Here is a 20,520-nt window from a genome sequence, read left to right as displayed (position 1 = left end):
ATCTCCTTGCAGTCTGAGGGATTCTCAGGAGTCTTCTCCAACACCACAGTTCAAAAGCATCAGTTCTTTGGCACTCAGCTTTCTTTATAGTCCAAACCTCACATCCACACATGACTACTGGAAAAACCATAGCTTTGACTAGATGGACCTTTGATGGCAAAGTAATGTCTCTGCTTTTTAATATGCTGTCTAGGTTGATCATAACTTTTCTTCCAAGGAGCAAGCGTCTTTTAGTTTCATGGCTGCAGTCACCATCTGAAGTGATTTTGGAGCCCCCCAAAATAAAGTCACTCACCGTTTCCATTGCTTCCCCATCTATATGCCGTAAAGTGATGGGACTGGATGCCATGATCTTAGTTTTTTGCATGTTGAGTTTTAAGCCAGCTTTTTCACTCTCCTCTTTCACTTTCATCAAGAAGCTCTTTAGTTTTTCTTTGCTTTCTGCCATAAGGGTGGTGTCATCTGCATATCTGAGGTTATTGATATTTCTCCCCATAATCTTGATTTTAGTTTGTGCTTCATCCAGCCCAGCATTTCTCATGATGTACTCTGCATATAAGTTAAAAAGCAGGGTGACAATATACAGCCTTGACGTACTCCTTTCCTGATTGGGAACCAGTCTCTTGTTCCATGTCCAGTTCTAACTGTTGCTTCCTGACTTGCATACAGATTTCTCAGGTCAGGTGGTGTAGTATTCCCATCTCTTGAAGAATTTTCCACACTTTGTTGTGATCCACACAGTCAAAAGCTTTGGTATAGTCAATAAAGCAGAAGTAGATGTTTTCCTGGAACTCTCTTGCTTTTTGATGATCCAATGGATGTCAGCAATTTGATCTCTGGTTCCTCTGCCTTTTCTAAATCCAGCTTGAACATATGGAAATTCATGGTTCACATACTGTTGAAGCCTGGCTTGGAGAATTTTGAGCATTACTTTGCTAGCGTGTGAGATGAGTGCAATTGTGCGGTAGTTTGAGCATTGTTTGGCATTGCCTTTCTTTGGGATTGGAATGAAAACTGACCCTTTCCAGTCCTGCTGAGTTTTCCAAATTTGCTGGCATATTGAGTGCAGCACTTTCACAAATCATCTTTTAGGATTTCAAATAACTGAACTGGAATTCCATCACCTCCACTAGCTTTGTTCGTAGTGATGCTTTCTAAGGCCCACTTGACTTCACATTCCAGGATGTCTGCCTCTAAGTGAGTGATCACACCATCATGATTATCTGGGTTGTGAAGATCTTTTTTGTATAGTTCTTCTGTGTATTCTTGCCACCTCTTCTTAATATCTTCTGCTTCTGTTAGGTCCCTACCATTTTTGTCCTTTATCAAGCCCATCTTTGCATGAAATGTTCCCTTGGGATCTCTAATTTTCTTGAAGAGATCTCTAGTCTTTCCCATTCTGTTGTTTCCTCTATTTCTTTGCACTGATCGCTGAGGAAGGCTTTCTTATCTCTCCTTGCTATTCTTTGGAACTCTGCATTCAGATGCTTGTATCTTTCCTTTTCTCCTTTGCCTTTTGCTTCTCTTCTCTTCAGAGCTATTTGTAAGGCCTCCTCAGACAGCCATTTTGCCTTTTTGCATTTCTTTTTCTTGGGGATGGTCTTGATTCCTGTCTCCTGTACAGTGTCACAAACCTCCATCCATAGTTCATCAGGCACTCTGTCAGATCCAATCCCTTGAATCTATTTCTCACTTCCACTGTATAATCGTAAGGGATTTGATTTAGGTCATACCTGAGTGGTCTAGTGGTTTTCCCTACTTTCTTCAATTTATGTGTGAATTTGGCAATAAGGAGTTCATGATCTGAGCCACTGTCAGCTCCTGGTCTTGTTTTTGCTAACTGTATAGAGCTTCTCCAAGTTTGGCTGCAAAGAATATAATCAATCTGATTTTGGTGTTGACCATCTGGTGGTGTCCATGTGTAGAGTGTCCTCTTGTGTTGTTGGAAGAGAGTGTTTGCTATGACCAGTGTGTTCTCTTGGCAAAACTCTATTAGCGTTTGCCCTGCTTCATTCTGTACTCCAAGGCCAAATTTGCCTGTTACTCCAGGTGTTTCTTGACTTCCTACTTTGGCATTCCAGTCCCTTATAATGAAAAGGACATTTTTTGGGGGTGTTAGTTCTAAAAGGTCTTGTAGGTCTTCATAGAACTGTTCAACTTCAGCTTCTTTAGCATTACTGGTCAGGGCATAGACTTGGATTACTGTGATATTGAATGGTTTGCCTTGGAAACGAATAGAGATAATTCTGTCGTTTTTAATATTGCATCCAAGTACTGCATTTCGGACTCTTTTGTTGACTATGATGGCTAGTCCATTTCTTCTAAGGGATTCCTGCCCGCAGTAGTAGATATAATGGTCATCTGAATTAAATTCACCCATTCCAGTCCATTTGAGTTTGCTGATTCCTAAAATGTCGCTGTTAACTCTTGCCATCTCCTGTTTGACCACTTACATGGCCTAGATTCACAGACCTAAGATTCCAGGTTCCCTTGCAGTACTGCTCTTTACAGCATTGGTCTTTACTTCCATCACCACTCACATCCACAACTGGGTGTTGTTTTTGCTTTGGCTCCATCTCTTCATTCTTTCTGAGTTACTTCTCCACTGATCTCCAGTAGCATATTGGGCACCTACCGACCTGGGGAGTTCATCTTTCAGTGTCCTATCTTATGCCTTTTCATACTGTTCATGGTGTTCTCAAGGCAAGAATATCTTGCCTTGGTTTGCCATGCCCTTCTCCAGTGGAGCACATTTTGTCAGAACTCTCCACCATGACCCATCCGTCTTGGGTGGCCCTACATGGCATGGCTCATAGTTTCATTGAGTTAGCCAAGGCTGTGGTCCAGGTGATCAGATTGGTTAGTTTTCTGTGACTGGTTTTCAGTCTGTCTGCCCTGATTAGTTTTCTGTGACTGGTTTTCAGTCTGTCTGCCCTCTGATAGAGAAGGATAAGAGGTTTGTGGAAGCTTCCTGATGGGAGAGACTGCCTAAGGGGGAAACTGGGTCTTGTTCTGGTGGGCAGGGCCATGCTCAGTAAATCTTTAATCCAATTTTCTGTTGATGGGTGGGGCTGTGTTCCCTCCCTGTTATTTGCATGCCTGCTATGCATGCTAAGTCGCATCAGTCCTTTTGGACTCTGCGCAACCCTACAGACAGCAGCACACCAGGCTCCTCCAGTCCTCAGGATTCTCCAGGCAAGAATACTGGAGTGTGTTGCCATTTCCTTCTCCCTGTTATTTACCTGGGGCCAAACTATGGTGGAGGTAATACAGGTAATGGCAACCTCCTTCAAAAGGTCCCATGCAGGCACTGTTACACTCAGTGCCCCCATACCTGAAGCAGGCCACTGTCGACCCAGGCCTCTGCCAAGACTCCTGGACACTCACGGCCAAGTCTGGGTCAGTCTCTTGTGGGGTCACTGCTCCTTTCCCCTGGGTCCTGGCATGCACAAGGTTCTGTTTGTGCCCTCCAAGAGTCTGTTTCCGCAGTTCTCTGTAAGTTCTGGAGGCTCTATGGTGGGGTTAATGGCGGCCTCCTCCAAGAAGGCTTACGCCACACCCAGGTCTGCTGCATCTAAAGCTCCTGCCCCTGCAGCAGTCCACTGCTGACCCGTACCTCCGCAGGAGACACTCAAACATGGTTCTGTCTCAGTCTCTGTGGGGTCTCTGGGTCCTGGTGCACACAAAGTTTGTTTGAGCCCTCTGAGCGTCTCTTTTAGATTATGTTCTATAATCCCAAATCTTCATAAACTCTAGATTTTAAAATATATAGTGTTTATGATTTTAGTGGGATTTAAAGTAATCCTGATTGTAGTTACTGTGTTCCAGATAATCCATAATTAACAGTCTTATAACTAAAAACATCACCTTTATGAACTTGTCTTGGAAGCTGTGTTTAGACCCCACTATAACCTGGTAAAAATCTCTCTTATTGTATTTCTTATACTGTATTGCAGTTATTCATTTATGAGCCTTAATTCCTTGAGGGTAAAAACTATATCTTTGCATCATTAGATACAGGCCTGACACATAATATATGTAAGTATTTTTGAAATAGGTTGTATTGAAATTATTTATCCCATTGATGATTAGCTTTTAAAAATTATATTATTTATAGAATTCTCTAGTGGTCCAGTGGTTAGGACTCTACACTTTCACTGCAGAGGACCTGGGTTCAATCCCTGGTCAGGGAAGGAAGATCCCACAAGTCATGTGACATGGCCCCAAAGTTTTTTTAAAATTATATTACTTATTTCAGGAGTTCTTAATCAGAGATGCATATCAAATTTATGTGGGGAGGTTTTTCCAAAATATATATCCCTGGAGTAGATCCCAAACACGTCTGCTGCTGCTGCTGCTAAGTCGCTTCAGTTGTGTCCGACTCTGTGTGACCCCATAGACGGAAGCCCACCAGGCTCCCGTCCCTGGGATTCTCCAGGCAAGAACACTGGAGTGGGTTGCCATTTCCTTCTCCAATGCGTGAAAGTGAAAAGTGAAAGGGAAGTCACTCAGTCGTGTCTGACTCTTAGCGACCCCAGGGACTGCAGCCCACCAGGCTCCTCCATCCATGGGATTTCCCAGGCAAGAGTACTGGAGTGGGGTGCCATTGCCTTCTCCGCCAAACATGTCTAGTTGGAAAAAAAAATCTCCAGGTGATTCTGATCTGTATCTGTGGTTGAAATTTGTCATTTGAAACTATTTTTTTAAACTTTGTGGAAATGTAAAATAGTTGAGATGACAGGATGACACTGCTGAACTCTTCTTGTTTAATGAAGCATTTAATCTTGTTCCTGTACTGGCAATATTAGTTTTATTCCATTGTTCTTATTTTGAGTTATATTTTAATCAGACATGTGACTAGATTAAAACAATATTTGAGTCGTATTTGATTAAGGAAAAGTCATCTTTCTCAGGATATTAAAATAATCTAACACATTTGTGCACACATTGTTTAATCTTTTCCTCACAAGGATTCTGAATATTACATGTTTTTGCATTTTTCTTCTCTAGTTATTTTCTTCTGGCACCGTGCAGCTCACAACAACTTCAAGAGCAGAATTTGGAGATTTTGATATTAAAACTGTACTGCAGGAGATTAAACGAGGGAAAAGAATGGTCTGTGCTTTTATGTTTATGCTATGCACCGTTACTCTTCTGACTTTGTGCTTTAAATTTAGAACACATCTTAAATTCATCCAGTCACCAAAAATTTTAATATAAAGTAGTTCATGTGTTAAAGCAAAGTATATATTTGACTCATTTGTAATATAATAAAGGATGCTGATGTTACTGAAAGTTATTCTTCTTTCTATGTAACTTCATTACTTAAGAGAATTATACAGAGATTTATATTTCAGGGTATTTTGAGAGTCTTTTAATAAAATAAATGAAGATGTGAATGTGACACACCTTATTAAGTTTAAAATGTTAAATTGTTTAAGCTCGCTTTAAGAACAATTTCATGACCCCAATAGAGTATTGAGAACCTCCCCATGTTGTTATTCATTCTTTTTTTTTAAATAAAAGGAAAAGATTTTTTTCAGAGCCTTCTGTTTAAAGTTCACATACATAGTTGTCTCTTAATATGTTTATCATAGCTTTAAAGTTTCCTTTATAAAATGTGCCTAAGCTCGTGTTTTTAAACATACTGAATTACTAATAAATAGCTTTAAGAAATACTGGCATCTTTATTTGATCACTTACTCCTTTACAGTTTATGAATATTATAAAATGTTCTAGGAATGCAAAATATTTAAGACAGCAGTTGTCTCTAGAAATGACTTTATTTAAAAAATTTTTATTGTGAAAGTTTTCAAACATCAAAATTAGAAAGGCTAGTAATACATGTCTGTCCATCACCTTGACTCATCAAGAATTTGCGGCACTCGTTTCATCTATGCCTTTTATTCTTGTTGCTTGAAGTATTTTAAAGCAGAGCTGAGACTTCATATCATTTCACCTCTACATATTTCAGTATGTATCTCTTAAAAGTTGGGCATTTTCTTACCTAACCACAATGTTATTACAACTTACAAATTAACAATGAGTCTTCAGTATCATTTAATACCTAGTTTGTATTTGTTTTTCCCCAACTGTCTTAAAGCTATCTTTTTAAAGTTGGTTTGTGTGAATCAGAGGAGGTTCACACATTGCATTTGGTTGTTACATATCCCTTAGGTAATTTAGGGCACTCCGTCCTCCCTGTCTTTATTGTTTCTGTTTTGTTGTATGCCATTGACTTGTTGAAGAAAATGAATTAATTGTCCTATAGAACATCCCACATGTTTTATTTGTCTGTTTGCTTTTTCACAATGCCATTTAACTTGTCCCTCTATCCACCAGATTTTCTTTTAAAGTGGAAGTTAGATGTAAAAAACTGATTAGATTCAGTTTTCAACATTTTGGGGGGTAAGAACTCTTCACAGGTGGGACTATATCGTCCATATTTTATCACATCAGACAAGTCATAATGTCTGATCCTTGGATTCAGGTGGTGAGTCAATCCCTCCATTGTGAAGTTCCCCTTTGATCTGTTTCAGACATTGCTGATCTTTGTCTGAATTGATTAGAAATGACTTTTTCTCTGTGGAACTGCATTTTTGAAGGTATAAAAATTATTGATATCATCTGTTCCATTTAAATCCAGTTCAGTTTCTTGATACTTTGATTATTCTTTTAAAAAACGAAACTCCTTTAAAACAGAATGTGGAGTATTAAAAAAAAATAAAGGGGAAAACAGTCATATGATGTTGAGCAATGTTGTTATGTCATACATCTGAAGTCCAATAGGTGACTAGGATAGCCATTCAGTTCTCTTGATCAGCTTGCTTGCTTCTACACTATTGACCGTTAGTGTCAGCACTAACCTAGCATTTTCCCATGTGTGCTTCAAAGGAAATCGCTCCATCAAGATGCTCTCCCACTGCTCCAAAATTAAAAGGGCATCTGGAATTCAATAAACTTGGAAACTGTTTACTATACCCTCCTTCCTGGAGGAAAGGCTGTCAGAAGTTCTGCAATCAAGTAATCTGTTTAAAACTAGCATTTCTCAAACTTCTTTGAGTATGAAACTCTTTTGCCAACAATCACCTTAAGTCTTACGAGAATTTCAGCCCCTTAGTCTCTTTCTGCCCTTTTGCCTACTTGGTAGCAATCCCTTTCTGGGGGGCATTGCTTTCCTATCTTCTCATTCTTCCCCCTGGTCATAATAAGAAAGGGACTGATTGCAGGGAAGAGAAGAAGCCAACCACTAAAATATAGAATATATTTTTATGTGTGTTTGCCAGTATTAAGGAGTGTTCCCTTTATGTTTCAATGTCAGATTGCTAATGGTTACCAGAGTTAAATAATGGAAACATCAGGGGTGACTACATATTAGAAAGTCAAAGTATGATTTAGATTGTAACACTATTTAATATACATGCTATACTATAAGTTCAGTGTACTCTCTTTCAATAGAAAAACTTTTCTTTGTAACATGGAATGTTTGGCTGAAATATGGCTAAAATAGAAAAAATAAGATTGCATAAACTTGGAAATACTGCTTATAATTATTCTTTCTCTTCCCCTAAACAGAAATGTACACTTTGCAGTCAGCCTGGTGCTACTATTGGATGTGAAATAAAAGCCTGTGTTAAGACTTACCATTACCACTGTGGAGTACAAGACAAAGCTAAATACATTGAAAATATGTCACGAGGAATTTACAAGTAAGAGAACAACAATTGTCCATTTTCCTAAACTTGTCAGTAAGTAACCACCCTTAAATAGATGACATTAGTTTACTTGCTCACGCTTCTTAGGTGATGTTTAGCCACGTATAGAATACTGAGGACGCTGTATGAGTACTGCAGTGGCATTTTCCTCTGCCTAGACATCTCTGGATTAGCATTTGTTTATCCAATGTTTGTTATGCTTCCTATGTGCCTGGCATTGGGCTAGGAGCTGAGCATACAACAGTGATCAAAATGGACACAGACTGTGTCTTCATGGAAGCTCACAGTCTAGTGGGAGAAACATATCAGTCAAATGGCCACATAAATAAATATACAATCACAAACTTCATAAACGGTATAAAACAGTGGTCCTCAACTTTTTTGGCACCAGGTTTCCGGTTCCGAACCAGAAGAAAATTTTCCCATGGACTGGGGGTGGGGGGGGGTGGGGGGATCGTTTCAGGATGATTCAAGCGCATTACATTTATTGTACTAATGATAATCTATATTTGCAGCCACTCCCCAGCGATAGCATCACCACCTCAACTCCACCTCCAACCATCAGGCATTAGATTCTCATAAGGAGTGTGCAACCTAGATACCTTGCATGTGCAGTTCACGGTAGAGTTCGCCCTTCTATGAGAATTCAGTGCTGCCACTGACTGGACAGGAGGTGGAGCTCAGGCGGTAATGCAAGCAAAGGGGAGCAGCTGTAAATACAGATGAAGCTTGGTTTGCTCACGTCCTGCTGTGCAGCCTGGTTCCTAACAGGCCATGGACTGGTACTGGTAGGGGTTGGGACCCCTGATGTAAAAGTTCTGTTACAAAGTGCTGTGAGAGCATATAAGGAGGAGGAGCTAACCTAGTCTGTAGTGGAAAAGTATCTAGGAATTTCCTTAAGGAAATAGTGCTTGAGCTGAGATATCAAAGGCAAAATGGATGTGGGTGTTGGAAGGTGTTCTAGGCAGAGAGAACAGTGTGTGCAAGGCCCTAAGATGGTACACAAGCCAGGGTGCAAATGGTGGGGAGGGGGGAGGTGATGGTAGGAGACTACTGCTGCAAGTCCAGGTGAGAACTGCTGGTAGATTAGAATAGTAGTTGTGAAGATAGAAGTCTAAAGGTACTCTTGGAAGACTGATGAAAGAGTAAGGTTTGGAGATTTGGGATTCTATGTTACCTTCATTTTTTTATGGTCTTCTTACCTGTGCTGCATTGGACTAGTGGTATCAATATGAATCTCTAATGGTTCCCATTGTTTAATCAAATGGAGAGTAAGTTGATAGGGATCCCTGAATATTTATTTGGTTTGTCTTTGCAAGTTGTAAAGGACTTCTTTGCTCTCACATTCCCAGTGTGCAGTAAACCAGTGACCCAGAGTCAGCTACTTCATGGACAAAGCAGTTTGTGTCAGCAGTCACCAAGCCATTTGGGTGACTGCATGAGGTGCTAATGCTGTGTTATAAACTTGGCCAAACTTTGCTTAATAATAAAGGCACATGTTTTTCAAATGAATTCTATCAAGCCTTTAAGGAACAGATAATTCCAATGTTATTTTTAAGTCCTTCTGCTGCTAAGTCGCTTTAGTCGTGTCCTACTCTGTGCGACCCCATAGACTGCAGCCCACTAGGCTCCCCCGTCCCTGGGATTCTCCAGGCAAGAACACTGGAGTGGGTTGCCATTTCCTTCTGCAATGCATGAAAGTGAAAAGTGAAAGTGAAGTTGCTTAGTCGTGCCCGACTCCTAGCGACCCCATGGACACATAGCAAAAAATGGAAAACTTCTTGATTCACTCTGTAACACTTGCATAGTTGTGACACTAAATCTGACAAAGATACCATTTAACAACAGAAATTTAAGAACTAGAGACTGATCTTACTTTTATAAATATATGTACCAAAATCCAAAATATTAGAAAATCAAATCCAGGGCTGTAGTCTAACAGTTTCAAGATTATTCAAAATTAGGACTGTGACCCATTGTAATTAATAAAGAAAAATCCTAGCGCTTTCCTAGTGGAAACTGAAAAGACATTTGATATCATTCAACATTCATTTCTGAATTTTAAAGTAAGGTAGCAAAAGTACTCTTGGTTGTAAGCTAGGAGTCTTACTAGAGTGTTAAAAGAAAAAAACAGCTTCTTTGGCATTAAAGTAAATGGACCATGGTTCTTAACCAGAAGGTAGAGATAGCCCTCTTTAAAAATGGTCATGCCTGGGCCCTACCCTCACAGTAGGTTGAGGCCCAAACCTTGTATTTTATGACTTGCCAGGACTTCCCTGGTGGCTCAGATGGTAAAGCGTCTGTCTACAATGTGAGAGACCTAGGTTCGATCCCTGGGTTGGGAAGATTCCCTGGAGAAGGAAATGGCAACCCACTCCAGTACTCTTGCCTTGAAAATCCCATGGATGGAGGAGCTTGGTGCAGGCTACTATCCATGGGGTCGCAAAGAGTCGGGCATGACTGAGTGACTTCACTTCACTTCACTTAAGTGATTCTCAAGTTCATCTCTAATTAAGAACCACTATACCAATACACTTTCATTCAGATCATTTCAGATCATTTCATTTCATTCAGATCATTTCAACAAGACAAGGGTGCCAACTACCAAAGTCACTTTCACTGTTCTTCTGGAGGGTTAAGCTGGTACAACAAGGAAAGGAAGGAAAATGTATAGTAAATATTGTGAAGGAGAAAAAATTGTCAATATTATTGATTTCATTGTCTACCAAGAAAATCCAAAGAAATCAACTCTGAATTTATTAACAGTTTATAAGAGCTCACTCAGTAAGACTGCTGAGTATGAGATGAATTTTTAAAAACAATTCCATGACGAAAAACCCCCACAGTTCCATGGCAACACACTCCAGTATACTTGCCTGGAGAATGCCATGAACAGAGAAGCCTGGCAGGCTATAGTCCATGGGGTTACAAGAGACTCAGACATGACTTAGCAACTAAACAACAAATAGCTAGTTAAAAAATGTAAAGGAAAACTGTCTCCCACTCCCCCTGCCAAACTCTTACTCCTCTTCACACACACACACACACACACACATACACATACCAAAGGTGAACTTTGTTTTAAAAAAATAGCATCTTACACAGGACCCCAATGAATGACAAAGTATATTATGATCCTTGATAGACTCAACTTTGAAAGATACTTATTCTTCCCAAGTTATACATTTTAATACAATTTTAATGAAATCCAACTTTTTGACAGTTTTATCTAAAAAAGTAAATGTAGTATTATTGTCTATTAGTAATGATTGTTACCTTATATACCTGGAAAAAGAAATGGAAACTTAAACAAGATAGAAGTTTGTTTCTTTCCTGAAAGACGTCCAGGGGAAAGCAATGCAGATTGGTAGGCAGCTTTTCAGTGTTATCATTGGTCCCCATTTCCTTCTTCCCATTGTCTCTTCCTTCCATAGGAAGCAGGAGGAAGCAGGGGCAAAGGAAGATGAAAGGGCCAAGTTGCTGTTGCTCCACCTGAGTCAGGCTTTAATCAGCCTTCCTGGAATTTCCATACACTCAGCATCTCATTTGCCAGAATTTAGTCATGTGTCCAAAGGAGTCTGGGAAATATACTCTTAGTGGACACATTGCTACCCAAACAATGGTTTAGTACTATGTAGGTAAGGGCAGGGATAGATATTGGAGCAGCCAACTAATCTTTATCACATGAAGCCAAGAAAATTTTTAATGCAATTGAGAAGAGAAATCTTCCTGTTATATATCAAAGCCAATCATATTGTATAGTAATGAAAATAGTATGGTACTGGCCCAGGGATAAAGATCACTGAAGATAGATCCATATCTTTGTTGGAATCTTAGAATCTAAGAAGATGCCTTAGTGGGTATTGCTGCTGTCACTAACAATGCAATGAAACTTCTTACACATACATGTTCTTGCACTGTTGTCTGCTCAGTCCACACAAGCAGACTAGTAGTAAAAGATATATATTATTTAAGGTTTAGGTCTCCAATGATAAATTGCTCTCCATTTTATATCTGTGGTTCTTTAGAGAATTTAAATATTTTACTTTTATTTGGGGGGAGGCAGAGTTTACAGGGGAAGTTTCCTTTCCTGGTTAACTTGTGTGTGTTGCCAGTAAGGACTTGGACACCATTAAAACTAATTTTAGAAATGGAAATGTTCACAGAGTTGGAGGCTTTCTGCTTAGAGAAGTTGTAATGTTTCAATCATGTGCTGAGTCACTCAGTCGTATCCAACTCTTTGTGACCCTTTGGACTATAGCCCGCCAGGCTCCTCTGTCCATGGGATTAATTTTTCAGGCAAGAATACTGAAGTGGGTTGTCATTTTCTTCAGGGGATCTTCCTGACCCAGGGATCAAACCTGTGTCTCCTCTGTCTCCTGCATTGCAGGCAGACTCTTTACCCACTGAGCCATCAGGGAAGCCCCCAGTCCAGATATAGTCTACCAGTTGAACTGAACTGAACTGAATGTTTGTTAAGTTGCCAGGGGAACAGAGCTAAAGAGTTAACCAAAGGTGAAATTCTCATGCAGAAAGGGGAAATATTTTTATTAATGTTTCACCTACAATAGCAAGAAGAAAAGAAAGAAAGGAAAAAAATCAGAATTCCATCAAGAGACTTAGTAAATGAATTTTCGTACATACAGTGGAATGCTATGCAGCAGTTAAATAAAGTAGACCCATGTGTAGAGTTATGAAAGAGGTATTTCCAGTCAAGGGGGGGAAGTTGCATAATTCTATTTTAGCATATGAAAAGTACATGCATACAAGATATGTGTATTTTTTAAAGCCTATTTGTCCAAATTATATTTAGATCCCGTCACATTATAGGATTGTTTTTGGCCACACTGCACAGTATGTAGGATCTTAACTTCCTGACCAGGGATCAAACCCATGCTCCCTGCATTTGAAGCACAGAGTCTTAATCACTGGACCACCAGAGAAGTCGCATGGTTTTTATACATAAAAGAATTTCTTGGAGTATCGTCAGCAAATGTAATAGCTGTCACCTCTTATTCATTGCATAGGGAAGAAGAGACAATTTTATATTCTCCTTTATATAGTTCATGAGCAATACATTATTTTTTAAAGTAGCCAATAATGTTTTATTTTTAATTTTATTTAGTTATTTATTTTATTTGGCTGGGCTGGGTCTTCGTTGTGGCATATGGGACCTAGTTCCCTGACCAGGGATTGAACCCCAGCCCCCTGAATAGGGAGCATGGAGTCTTAGCCACTGGACCACCGGGGAGTCCCCCAATAATATTTTAAAATAACAAGCTCATTTAAAATATTTAAAATCAAATATATGAGAATTATTGTATTTAAAATTTAACTTTATTTAGATATATTTTTCACAATAGTTATCCATTTTCATTTCAGAAAGAAAATGGAAACTACAGATAAAAATAAAACTTAGTATCAACTTTAATTCTAGCATCAAAGATAACTTAAATCTTCTGGAATGTTTTCTTCTAGACATTTATGTGATTATTTACATGTATACATTTAAAAAACCAAACTTTCTTATATATAATATTTTATAACCTGTTTCCCACTTCCTGTATCTTTAGTAGAGGCATTTTTTCTGTGATGTTAAACAGTAGCACATCACCATTTTAATGGTTGTCTAGTATTCCACTGAATGCGTGATTTAGCCTGTTTAATCAGTTCTTTTAGACGTTTAGATGTTTTTTTTAGTTGTTAGAACACCATGTTGCAGTGGTCATCTCTGAACAAAAATATTTGGACTGGGATCTACGATGATTTGAAATGTTCTTTTCATTTTTTCACATTGAAATTTGTTTCTAAAATTAGAAGGTGGAATCTAGCTTTTTTCATGGAGACCATTGAGTTCAAATAAGTCCATAACCGAGTAGTTTGGGGAGAGAAGAATGGGCAGATAGGAGGAAATGAAAGGAGGAATATTTCTACATGAAATGGCTTCCTTCCCTTCTTTCTTTACCAGTCCTCTCTGGATCATGAATCAGTTCAGTTCAGTCGCTCAGTCATGTCTGACTCTTTGCGACCCCATGGACTACAGCATGCCAGGCCTCCTTGTCCATCACCAACTCCCAGAGTTTACTGAAACTCATGTCCATTGAGTTGGTGATGCCATCCAACTATCTCATCCTCTGTTGTTCCCTTCTCCTCGCTTTCAATCTTTCCCAGCATCAGGGTCTTTTCAAATGAGTCAGTTCTTTGCATCAGGTGGCCAAAGTATTAGAGTTTCAGCTTCAGCATCAGTCCTTCCAATGAATATTCAGTACTGATTTCCTTTAGGATGGATCATGAATATATTCATATTAAAAAGGCAAGGGAAGATTATATAGTGATCTTTGTATCCTGTTTTATTGTATTTCTAAACTATATAAATATATAGTTTTCTAAAATGTTAGCCTCCCACCATAAAATAGTAAGTTCTGTGACAGCAGAGATCTTTGACTGGTCAACACCTGTGGCCTGGGTGTCCCGACTGGGGAAAGACACATAATGGATCTATGGGAAATAGTCCTTGAGTGAAAAATAATCCCAGAGAAGATTAATATTTTTCTAACAAAGAGCTCATCTTTTAGATAAAATTCTGTTATAGAAATTTCTAAAACTACACAACTCCTAGTCTCAGCAGGTACCAAGTTATTGCACAGTTGTTTCATCTACATTTTTTTTCTTTCTGAGGTATGTTAAAGCAGAATCCCAGATCTTCTGTCATTTTATCCTTAGATACTTTAGTATCACTGTGCAATTATTATCACACTTTTTAAAATTAACAGTAAATTCTTAGTATCATCTCATACCCAGTCCACTTGCACCTTTCCCCAGTTGTCTTGAAAATGTTCTTTTGGCCTTGATTTGTTCAAACTTCAATACATTCACAGTCCTTACATAGCATTTAATGGAAGTCTCTTAAGTAAGTCTCTGTCAATAAAGAACAGTCCCCACTCCACCCTTGCCTTTTCCTCCTACTTATTGAAGAACCCTGATAAGTTGTCTTGGAAAAGCCCCTTGTTCTAGATTTTATCTATTTACTTGTTCGTGGTTTCATATACCATATACCTCATTTCCTACCCCTCTGTATTTCCTGTATTTATAACTTGGTTCAAAGGCTTAATTAGATTCAGGTTGTATTTTGGAGGAAGATACTTCACGGGTACACTATAAAAAAGTCTCACTCTTGATACTTGAAGTCATGATTTAAAAAGTGATTCCTAATGTGCAGTGTTTGAAGAGTAGAAATTCTCCATAGTTCTTTGAAAATTATTGAAAATGTTTTAAGAATAAAAAGTGATGAGCAAAACTATGTCAGAAGTCAATTATCCTTGTTGCCCCCCCAACCCCACCTCTGCCGTTTATTCTACTCACTTGTTAGAAACGTTCATGTTAAAGCTACTCTTACATCATCTGTGGCAGATGAATTCTTACGTGATCATCTTTTATCCATTGCTGCCCACAAGAGGGCATCTACTGAACATTTTTTAAGCATTGTTCCATCTTGTCATCTTGTGTATAATTGCCTTAAAACTAAGCTCAGATCATCCCCCACCCTTCTCTGACTATGGTGGAGATGATTGATTATGCAAAATATATTGGTGCGTATATAGTAAAACACCAATAGTAAAGCTTCCCTGGTGGCTCAGATGGTAAAGAATCCGCCTGTTAATGCAGGAGACCAGGGTTCAATCCCTGAGTTGGGAACATCCCCTGGAGAAGGCAGTGGCTACCCACTCTAGTATTCTTGCCTGGAGAATTCCACGGGCAGAGGAACCTGGTGAGCTACAGTCCATGGGGTCACAAAGAGTCAGACAAATCTGAGCAACTGACATTTTCACATATATACTGAAAATTGATATTTTTATGTTGGCTGAAAACCTTTTTAATCTCATTGGGCAAAGTGAGGAATTGCCTTATATTTGAACATATGTGGTAACTTTCATCCTAAACCAGAGGTTTTATTTGAGATGAACTTTTTGTATCTCATTAATAGAGTGCTTTCCTTTCTATTAAATAGAAATGAACCTTTACCTAATTGTGGAGAGTTTTTGGATGAGGAGACCATATTTTAAATGGGCGTCAACCTCGTCCACTAATGATGTAAATATGTTCTCATCAATAATGACAAAACATTTTGAGATTCTTGTCTTTCATCATTGTAGACTATATTGTAAAAATCATAGTGGAAATGATGAGAGAGATGAAGAAGATGAAGAACGAGAGAGTAAAAGCCGAGGAAAAGTAGAAATTGATCAGCAACAACTAACTCAGCAGCAGCTTAATGGAAACTAGGTATGAAAGTTAACTATATTGGCTGTGTTGTCAGAATACAGTACACACTGATAAATATATATTGAACTAATAATGTGCAGTTTGGTTTTTTTTTAATGCTATTATATTTAGTTAAGCATGTTACTAGAATGCTGAGGATGTGTAGGCTTGCATAGTTTTTTTTTCTTTTAACTAGCTGATTTTGTAACTGTAAAAACAAGCTATCCACTTTATCAATAAATGTAGTTGTAGTGTCAAACCAATAAGATATTCTTGCTCCTCAATAACATTTTATTTATTGTGCTCCCCTCAAGCATCATATTTTACATTTTTTTATCATCTTTTAAACAGGTTCATGGGACAGAGTTAGAAAACTGGGAATGAATAAGACATCCATAACTACTATTCTTTTTTCACTGTTTTCTAAAATCAAAAAGGGTTTGTAACTTTTTACTGCCCAACTCTTAGATCCTTCATTGAACTGCCTAAAAGCATCTTGTTTGTTTTATGAGCCTTCACTAGATGGCAGAGTTTGACATGTTGATATTACGTAGCTGTAGTTTGCAGTTTCTGGGAAGCAATTGAAACACTATTAACCCTGTGTATAGTGTCAACAGTTAAAGCAGACATTGAAATGAAGTAAGCTATATTTCTGGACTGAACAAAGTTCTACTGTTTAGAATGTCTAAGTTTGTTTAGTGGATTCATACTCAAGGGAAAGCGTAAGCAAATTTCACTTTACAGTACAAACATGCCTCTGGTGGCAACACATGGGAATTTTTGAATTTTTTTTTCCACGCTCAAGTAACGGAGGCTAGAAATGAAGAGAACCTTCTTTTTCTCTTGGCTTTGACAGCACATGCTAAAAAATCTCTTCCAAGAAGTGTGCTAAAGCTTTTCATTTGGTTCCTGTTAAAGTTGTTTTCACTGACCAGCATGGACTCGGGCAACTGGTGATTATAAGCTTTGAGCTCCAGTGCTTATGCCAAAATTCTCTTGACAGTAAACCTCTTCTCTTTTCATGTCATACAAAGAGCTTCTAGCAAAATGATTGGATCCTTTCAAGTTTAAACTAACATTTGGCAACAGCAAATGAAACCTCTTTAAGATTTAAGGGGTTACCACTTACTAAGGACTTTAGCCACCATGTCTGAAACTTGTTCCTCTCAAGTGCCGTGTTTTTGTGGAACACTTCATATATTGGCCCAAAGTATGTAAGGAGGTCTCATGTGCTGTAGAAGTAAAAAAAAAAAACAGTCTTTGCATAAAACAGTATTTATTTTTAATTTTGTGACCACTATTTTAGAAACTTTATTTAATATTTTTAATGTTTTCATTCATTGCTTTGCTTATCTATAAAATAGGCTTCTGTGTCCTATTTTCCTTCTGGTAATGTTCGGTATTGTTTCATTGATCATCAGAATTGTTTCTCAAAGCCTAAGAACCCAGCTTTTTAGAAAGGATTTTCACACTGGCATTTCTAGCTAGTGATATTTTCTTCCATTTACCTGCTGAAGCACATTTATCTATTTCTTTGTGGCAAAACCAAAAAAACTTTAGTTGTGTTCTGCCTAATATTACCATAGCACCTCAGTATCAAGGGTAGGGATTCTGATTTCTGGTTTATTAACCTACCACATTAAAGCAGATTAGCCAACAAGAAATAACATGTTAACTTGACTGTACATTGAGATGTTCTGCAGATTATGGAAAAGCATTTTAAAAATGTAACAGGTGGAAAATTACACTGTGCTTAATGACTGATTTTTTTTAACTGCCAGTCCCTTAAAGTCACATTTGTCAAGTGTGTATTCACACATTTACTTAAATCAAGGGACTCAATGATTGCTTTATTTTAACCATCTTTTATTATTTTTAGAAGGAAACTAGCTTTAGTAGTGGATTGCCCTATACGTTGTTCTCCTTTTGCTCTAAATATACCATTGGATTTTTTTGTGTATGTATGTGATGAATTTTCAAAATTCACCATGACTTGAAGTGCAACGACAGATCTAGATGTTTGTTTACCAAGCTATGTGACTTTTCCCAAAGGATCTGTACTTTATTTCCTTACAGCAGCTTGAAACCCATTATTTTAAATCTTTGAATCACTGTGTCTAGATCATTTTTACATTGTGTGCCATAGACTTACCCACGGAATAATAGAGCACCTTCATTTTTGGACAACTACTGTAATGATATTTTTAGGAAAAATGGAAGGTGCCAAGGGGTAATAATGGCCAGTCAATAATCATATAATGAACTTCAAATACTATAGCTGTCAGTTAATAAATTTGTTATGTAATAAAGTGTATGACTTTGTATGGGTTTCTTCAACCCTTTCTCTGCCACTAGCAACCAGAATAGCACTTTACCATTTGGTTGGCTAGATAAGTGGCTGGCTACCTATTTTTCTCACTGTGGTGTCATTGGCTAAACAGTCTTTCATTAAAAATTGAAATGTAAATTGAAGTCACATGAAAAATCACCTTCGGTTGTAAACTTCCAATATTTTGATTCTCTATCCATGTTTTCGTCACATGCTGAGTAAAAGTGCCTTACAATGTAAAAATTGTACAGTACTTATGTTCCCAAGTAGCATCATCATCTTTTGGGTAGTAATTACATTGTGGTATGAATATTTAGAAAAATGGACCTCAGCAGTGTATTTACTGTTCATCTCTTAAGTCCTTAACTGTAGTTTTAATAAGCATGACATTATTTGATAAGTATATAACATTTACATCATTTCAAAAAATACTGCCATGACTGTCCTTTATGCATATTTTAGCTTAAAATTTTGAAGCATTTTTTCTTTTTTCCTTTTTTTTTGTTTTGTTTTTGTTATCGATATTAAACAGTGTAATCTTTGCAAGCATATATTGAAGATTATTCTGGAGCATTTATTGCCTTACCAGAAATGTTAGTAAGAAATGTTCTTTAGAGTAGAAAGATAGACTTGAGTTTCTATACTTTAATGAGCTCTTTGTTCCTGGGGGGAGGGGGGTGGGAAGGGTGAGTTTTACTTTCATCTCAATTTATTAAAAACCCACAACTGAAGTACATTTTATTTCAATGATCATCAGTTTTAGAATTTCGGATAGTACTTGCTCTGGAGTACATGTTACTCAAGATATTAAGAGAATAACAAGATATGTAGATCTACTGTTAAATCAGAATCTATGTACTTGAACAAATGTGTGAATCTTAAATATCTCAAAGCAAAAGAAAAGTGTTCTAGAATGTTGTTGCTTTTTTAAGAAGCACTAAAGTTAGACCAAGGTATACAGTTTTGTTCTAACAGACATTTAGGTTATTGTAAAGATAAGGAATGCATTATGGGTCAAAATCAAACATTCCTCTCATATTATGTATATTTTGTTCCTGTTATATTGGCTTTATTTTCAAAATTGTAGTTTGTAGTATTAGTTTCCTTTTATTGGTATTCTTGCATATACTATTCATTCAATAAATGAGTTATGACTTTCATGTTTGTACTTATGTCTTTTTTGTACAAGGGTATGATGAAGCTTATCTGTAACTGCAATAGTATTATGTTCCTTTTAGTCTTGCTATTATTTCAAGGTGAAATGCCTGGTTTGTTTAATAACTTTGTGGTTAAATAAGTATGAAAGAGAGAAAAGTGTGAATTTGAGTTAATTTTGACGTTTCACACATAAGGCTTTATCAGGGAGAGAAACAGCAAATCTTTCAAAAGTATAATAGAACTGCATTACATCTTGTTTCTTTTATCATTACATGATTCAGATACCTATGACTTACATCAGATCCTCTGAAACCTAGTTAGAAGGCGATTTTAAAGATAAACCCAAACTCCTAGTATAGTTTATCAGCTTGCTCATAAGGGTGCAAGGTTAATATCCTTGTCATAAAGGAATTCCATCTTAAAGATTTAAATGTACTTCCTTTACTGTGGACACTTCTAGCGGTAGTGCTCATATATTGAGGTGGTCCTACTGAGGGCAGAAATCAAAGTTTTGGTTGGTAGAATATACTCATTCCATACATATAATTTCTAACCTGCATGCCTGCATCCCTACTCAAGAGGAAAAAGAAATCAAGCAAGAGATTGCTGATTAATGCTGGAACTAGAACTATAGCGTGCTTTATTGCAAATGTTACCTGTCATGTTTGAGTGAGTGAGTGTGTGTGCGTGTGCGTGTGTGCGCACATTGAAAATCCATTACTGAGCTTCATTTTAATTACCCAATAAAAATATGGAGAAGAGAATTATGTGGTTTTTCTTTAGCTAATTGAAACTATTTACAGCTGGGGTTTGGGATTGGGGTATTTTTGTTTTCTTTTTTCAGCATTGCTGAGGTCATTCCAAAGCATAAATGTGGTAGAATTTCCTAGGAAAATTCTATGGCCAGTCCATGTTTTTAAGAGAAAAACCCAGTCCCTGTGACAGTGCTGCTTTATGTATCAACCAGTATTACATAATTTTGCCTTGTTCAGATAATGAGGTAACCGAACTTGAAGGACAAGGCAAAAATATAGTCTTGATTTTTATTCAGAAGAT

The 20,520-nt window shown here is 37.6% G+C and overlaps 1 protein-coding gene and 1 long non-coding RNA gene across 9 annotated transcripts in view; one reads left to right on the top strand and one right to left on the bottom strand.

Annotated features, from left to right (window-relative positions):
- The window catches only part of PHF6 (PHD finger protein 6), a 48,801-nt gene extending 29,335 nt beyond the window's left edge, over nt 1–19,466 (top strand). For 4 of the 8 annotated variants that reach the window (XM_086389251.1, XM_086389249.1, XM_086389247.1 and 1 more), the window contains 4 exons: nt 5,011–5,115; nt 7,576–7,709; nt 15,869–15,998; nt 16,329–19,466. In XM_086389251.1, the coding sequence (XP_086245377.1) occupies nt 5,011–5,115; nt 7,576–7,709; nt 15,869–15,998 (369 nt within the window). In that variant the 3' untranslated portion in view covers nt 16,329–19,466. Of the gene's footprint in view, nt 1–5,010; nt 5,116–7,575; nt 7,710–15,868; nt 16,072–16,328 lie in introns of those variants that run through there. The other 4 variants (XM_086389252.1, XM_086389250.1, XM_086389248.1 and 1 more) reach the window with 1 other exon arrangement.
- The window catches only part of LOC147341381 (uncharacterized), a 71,447-nt gene that overhangs the window by 39,360 nt on the left and 11,567 nt on the right, over nt 1–20,520 (bottom strand). The gene's annotated exons all lie outside the window — the stretch shown is intronic.

The sequence above is a fragment of the Bos grunniens genome, chromosome X, assembly GCF_055505025.1.
Source record: "Bos grunniens cultivar Pamir isolate PY7600 chromosome X, Bosgru_T2T1.0, whole genome shotgun sequence".
NCBI lineage: Eukaryota > Metazoa > Chordata > Mammalia > Artiodactyla > Bovidae > Bos > Bos grunniens.
Note: the sequence above shows the minus strand (reverse complement) of the source record. Positions and strands in the feature narration are given on the sequence as shown.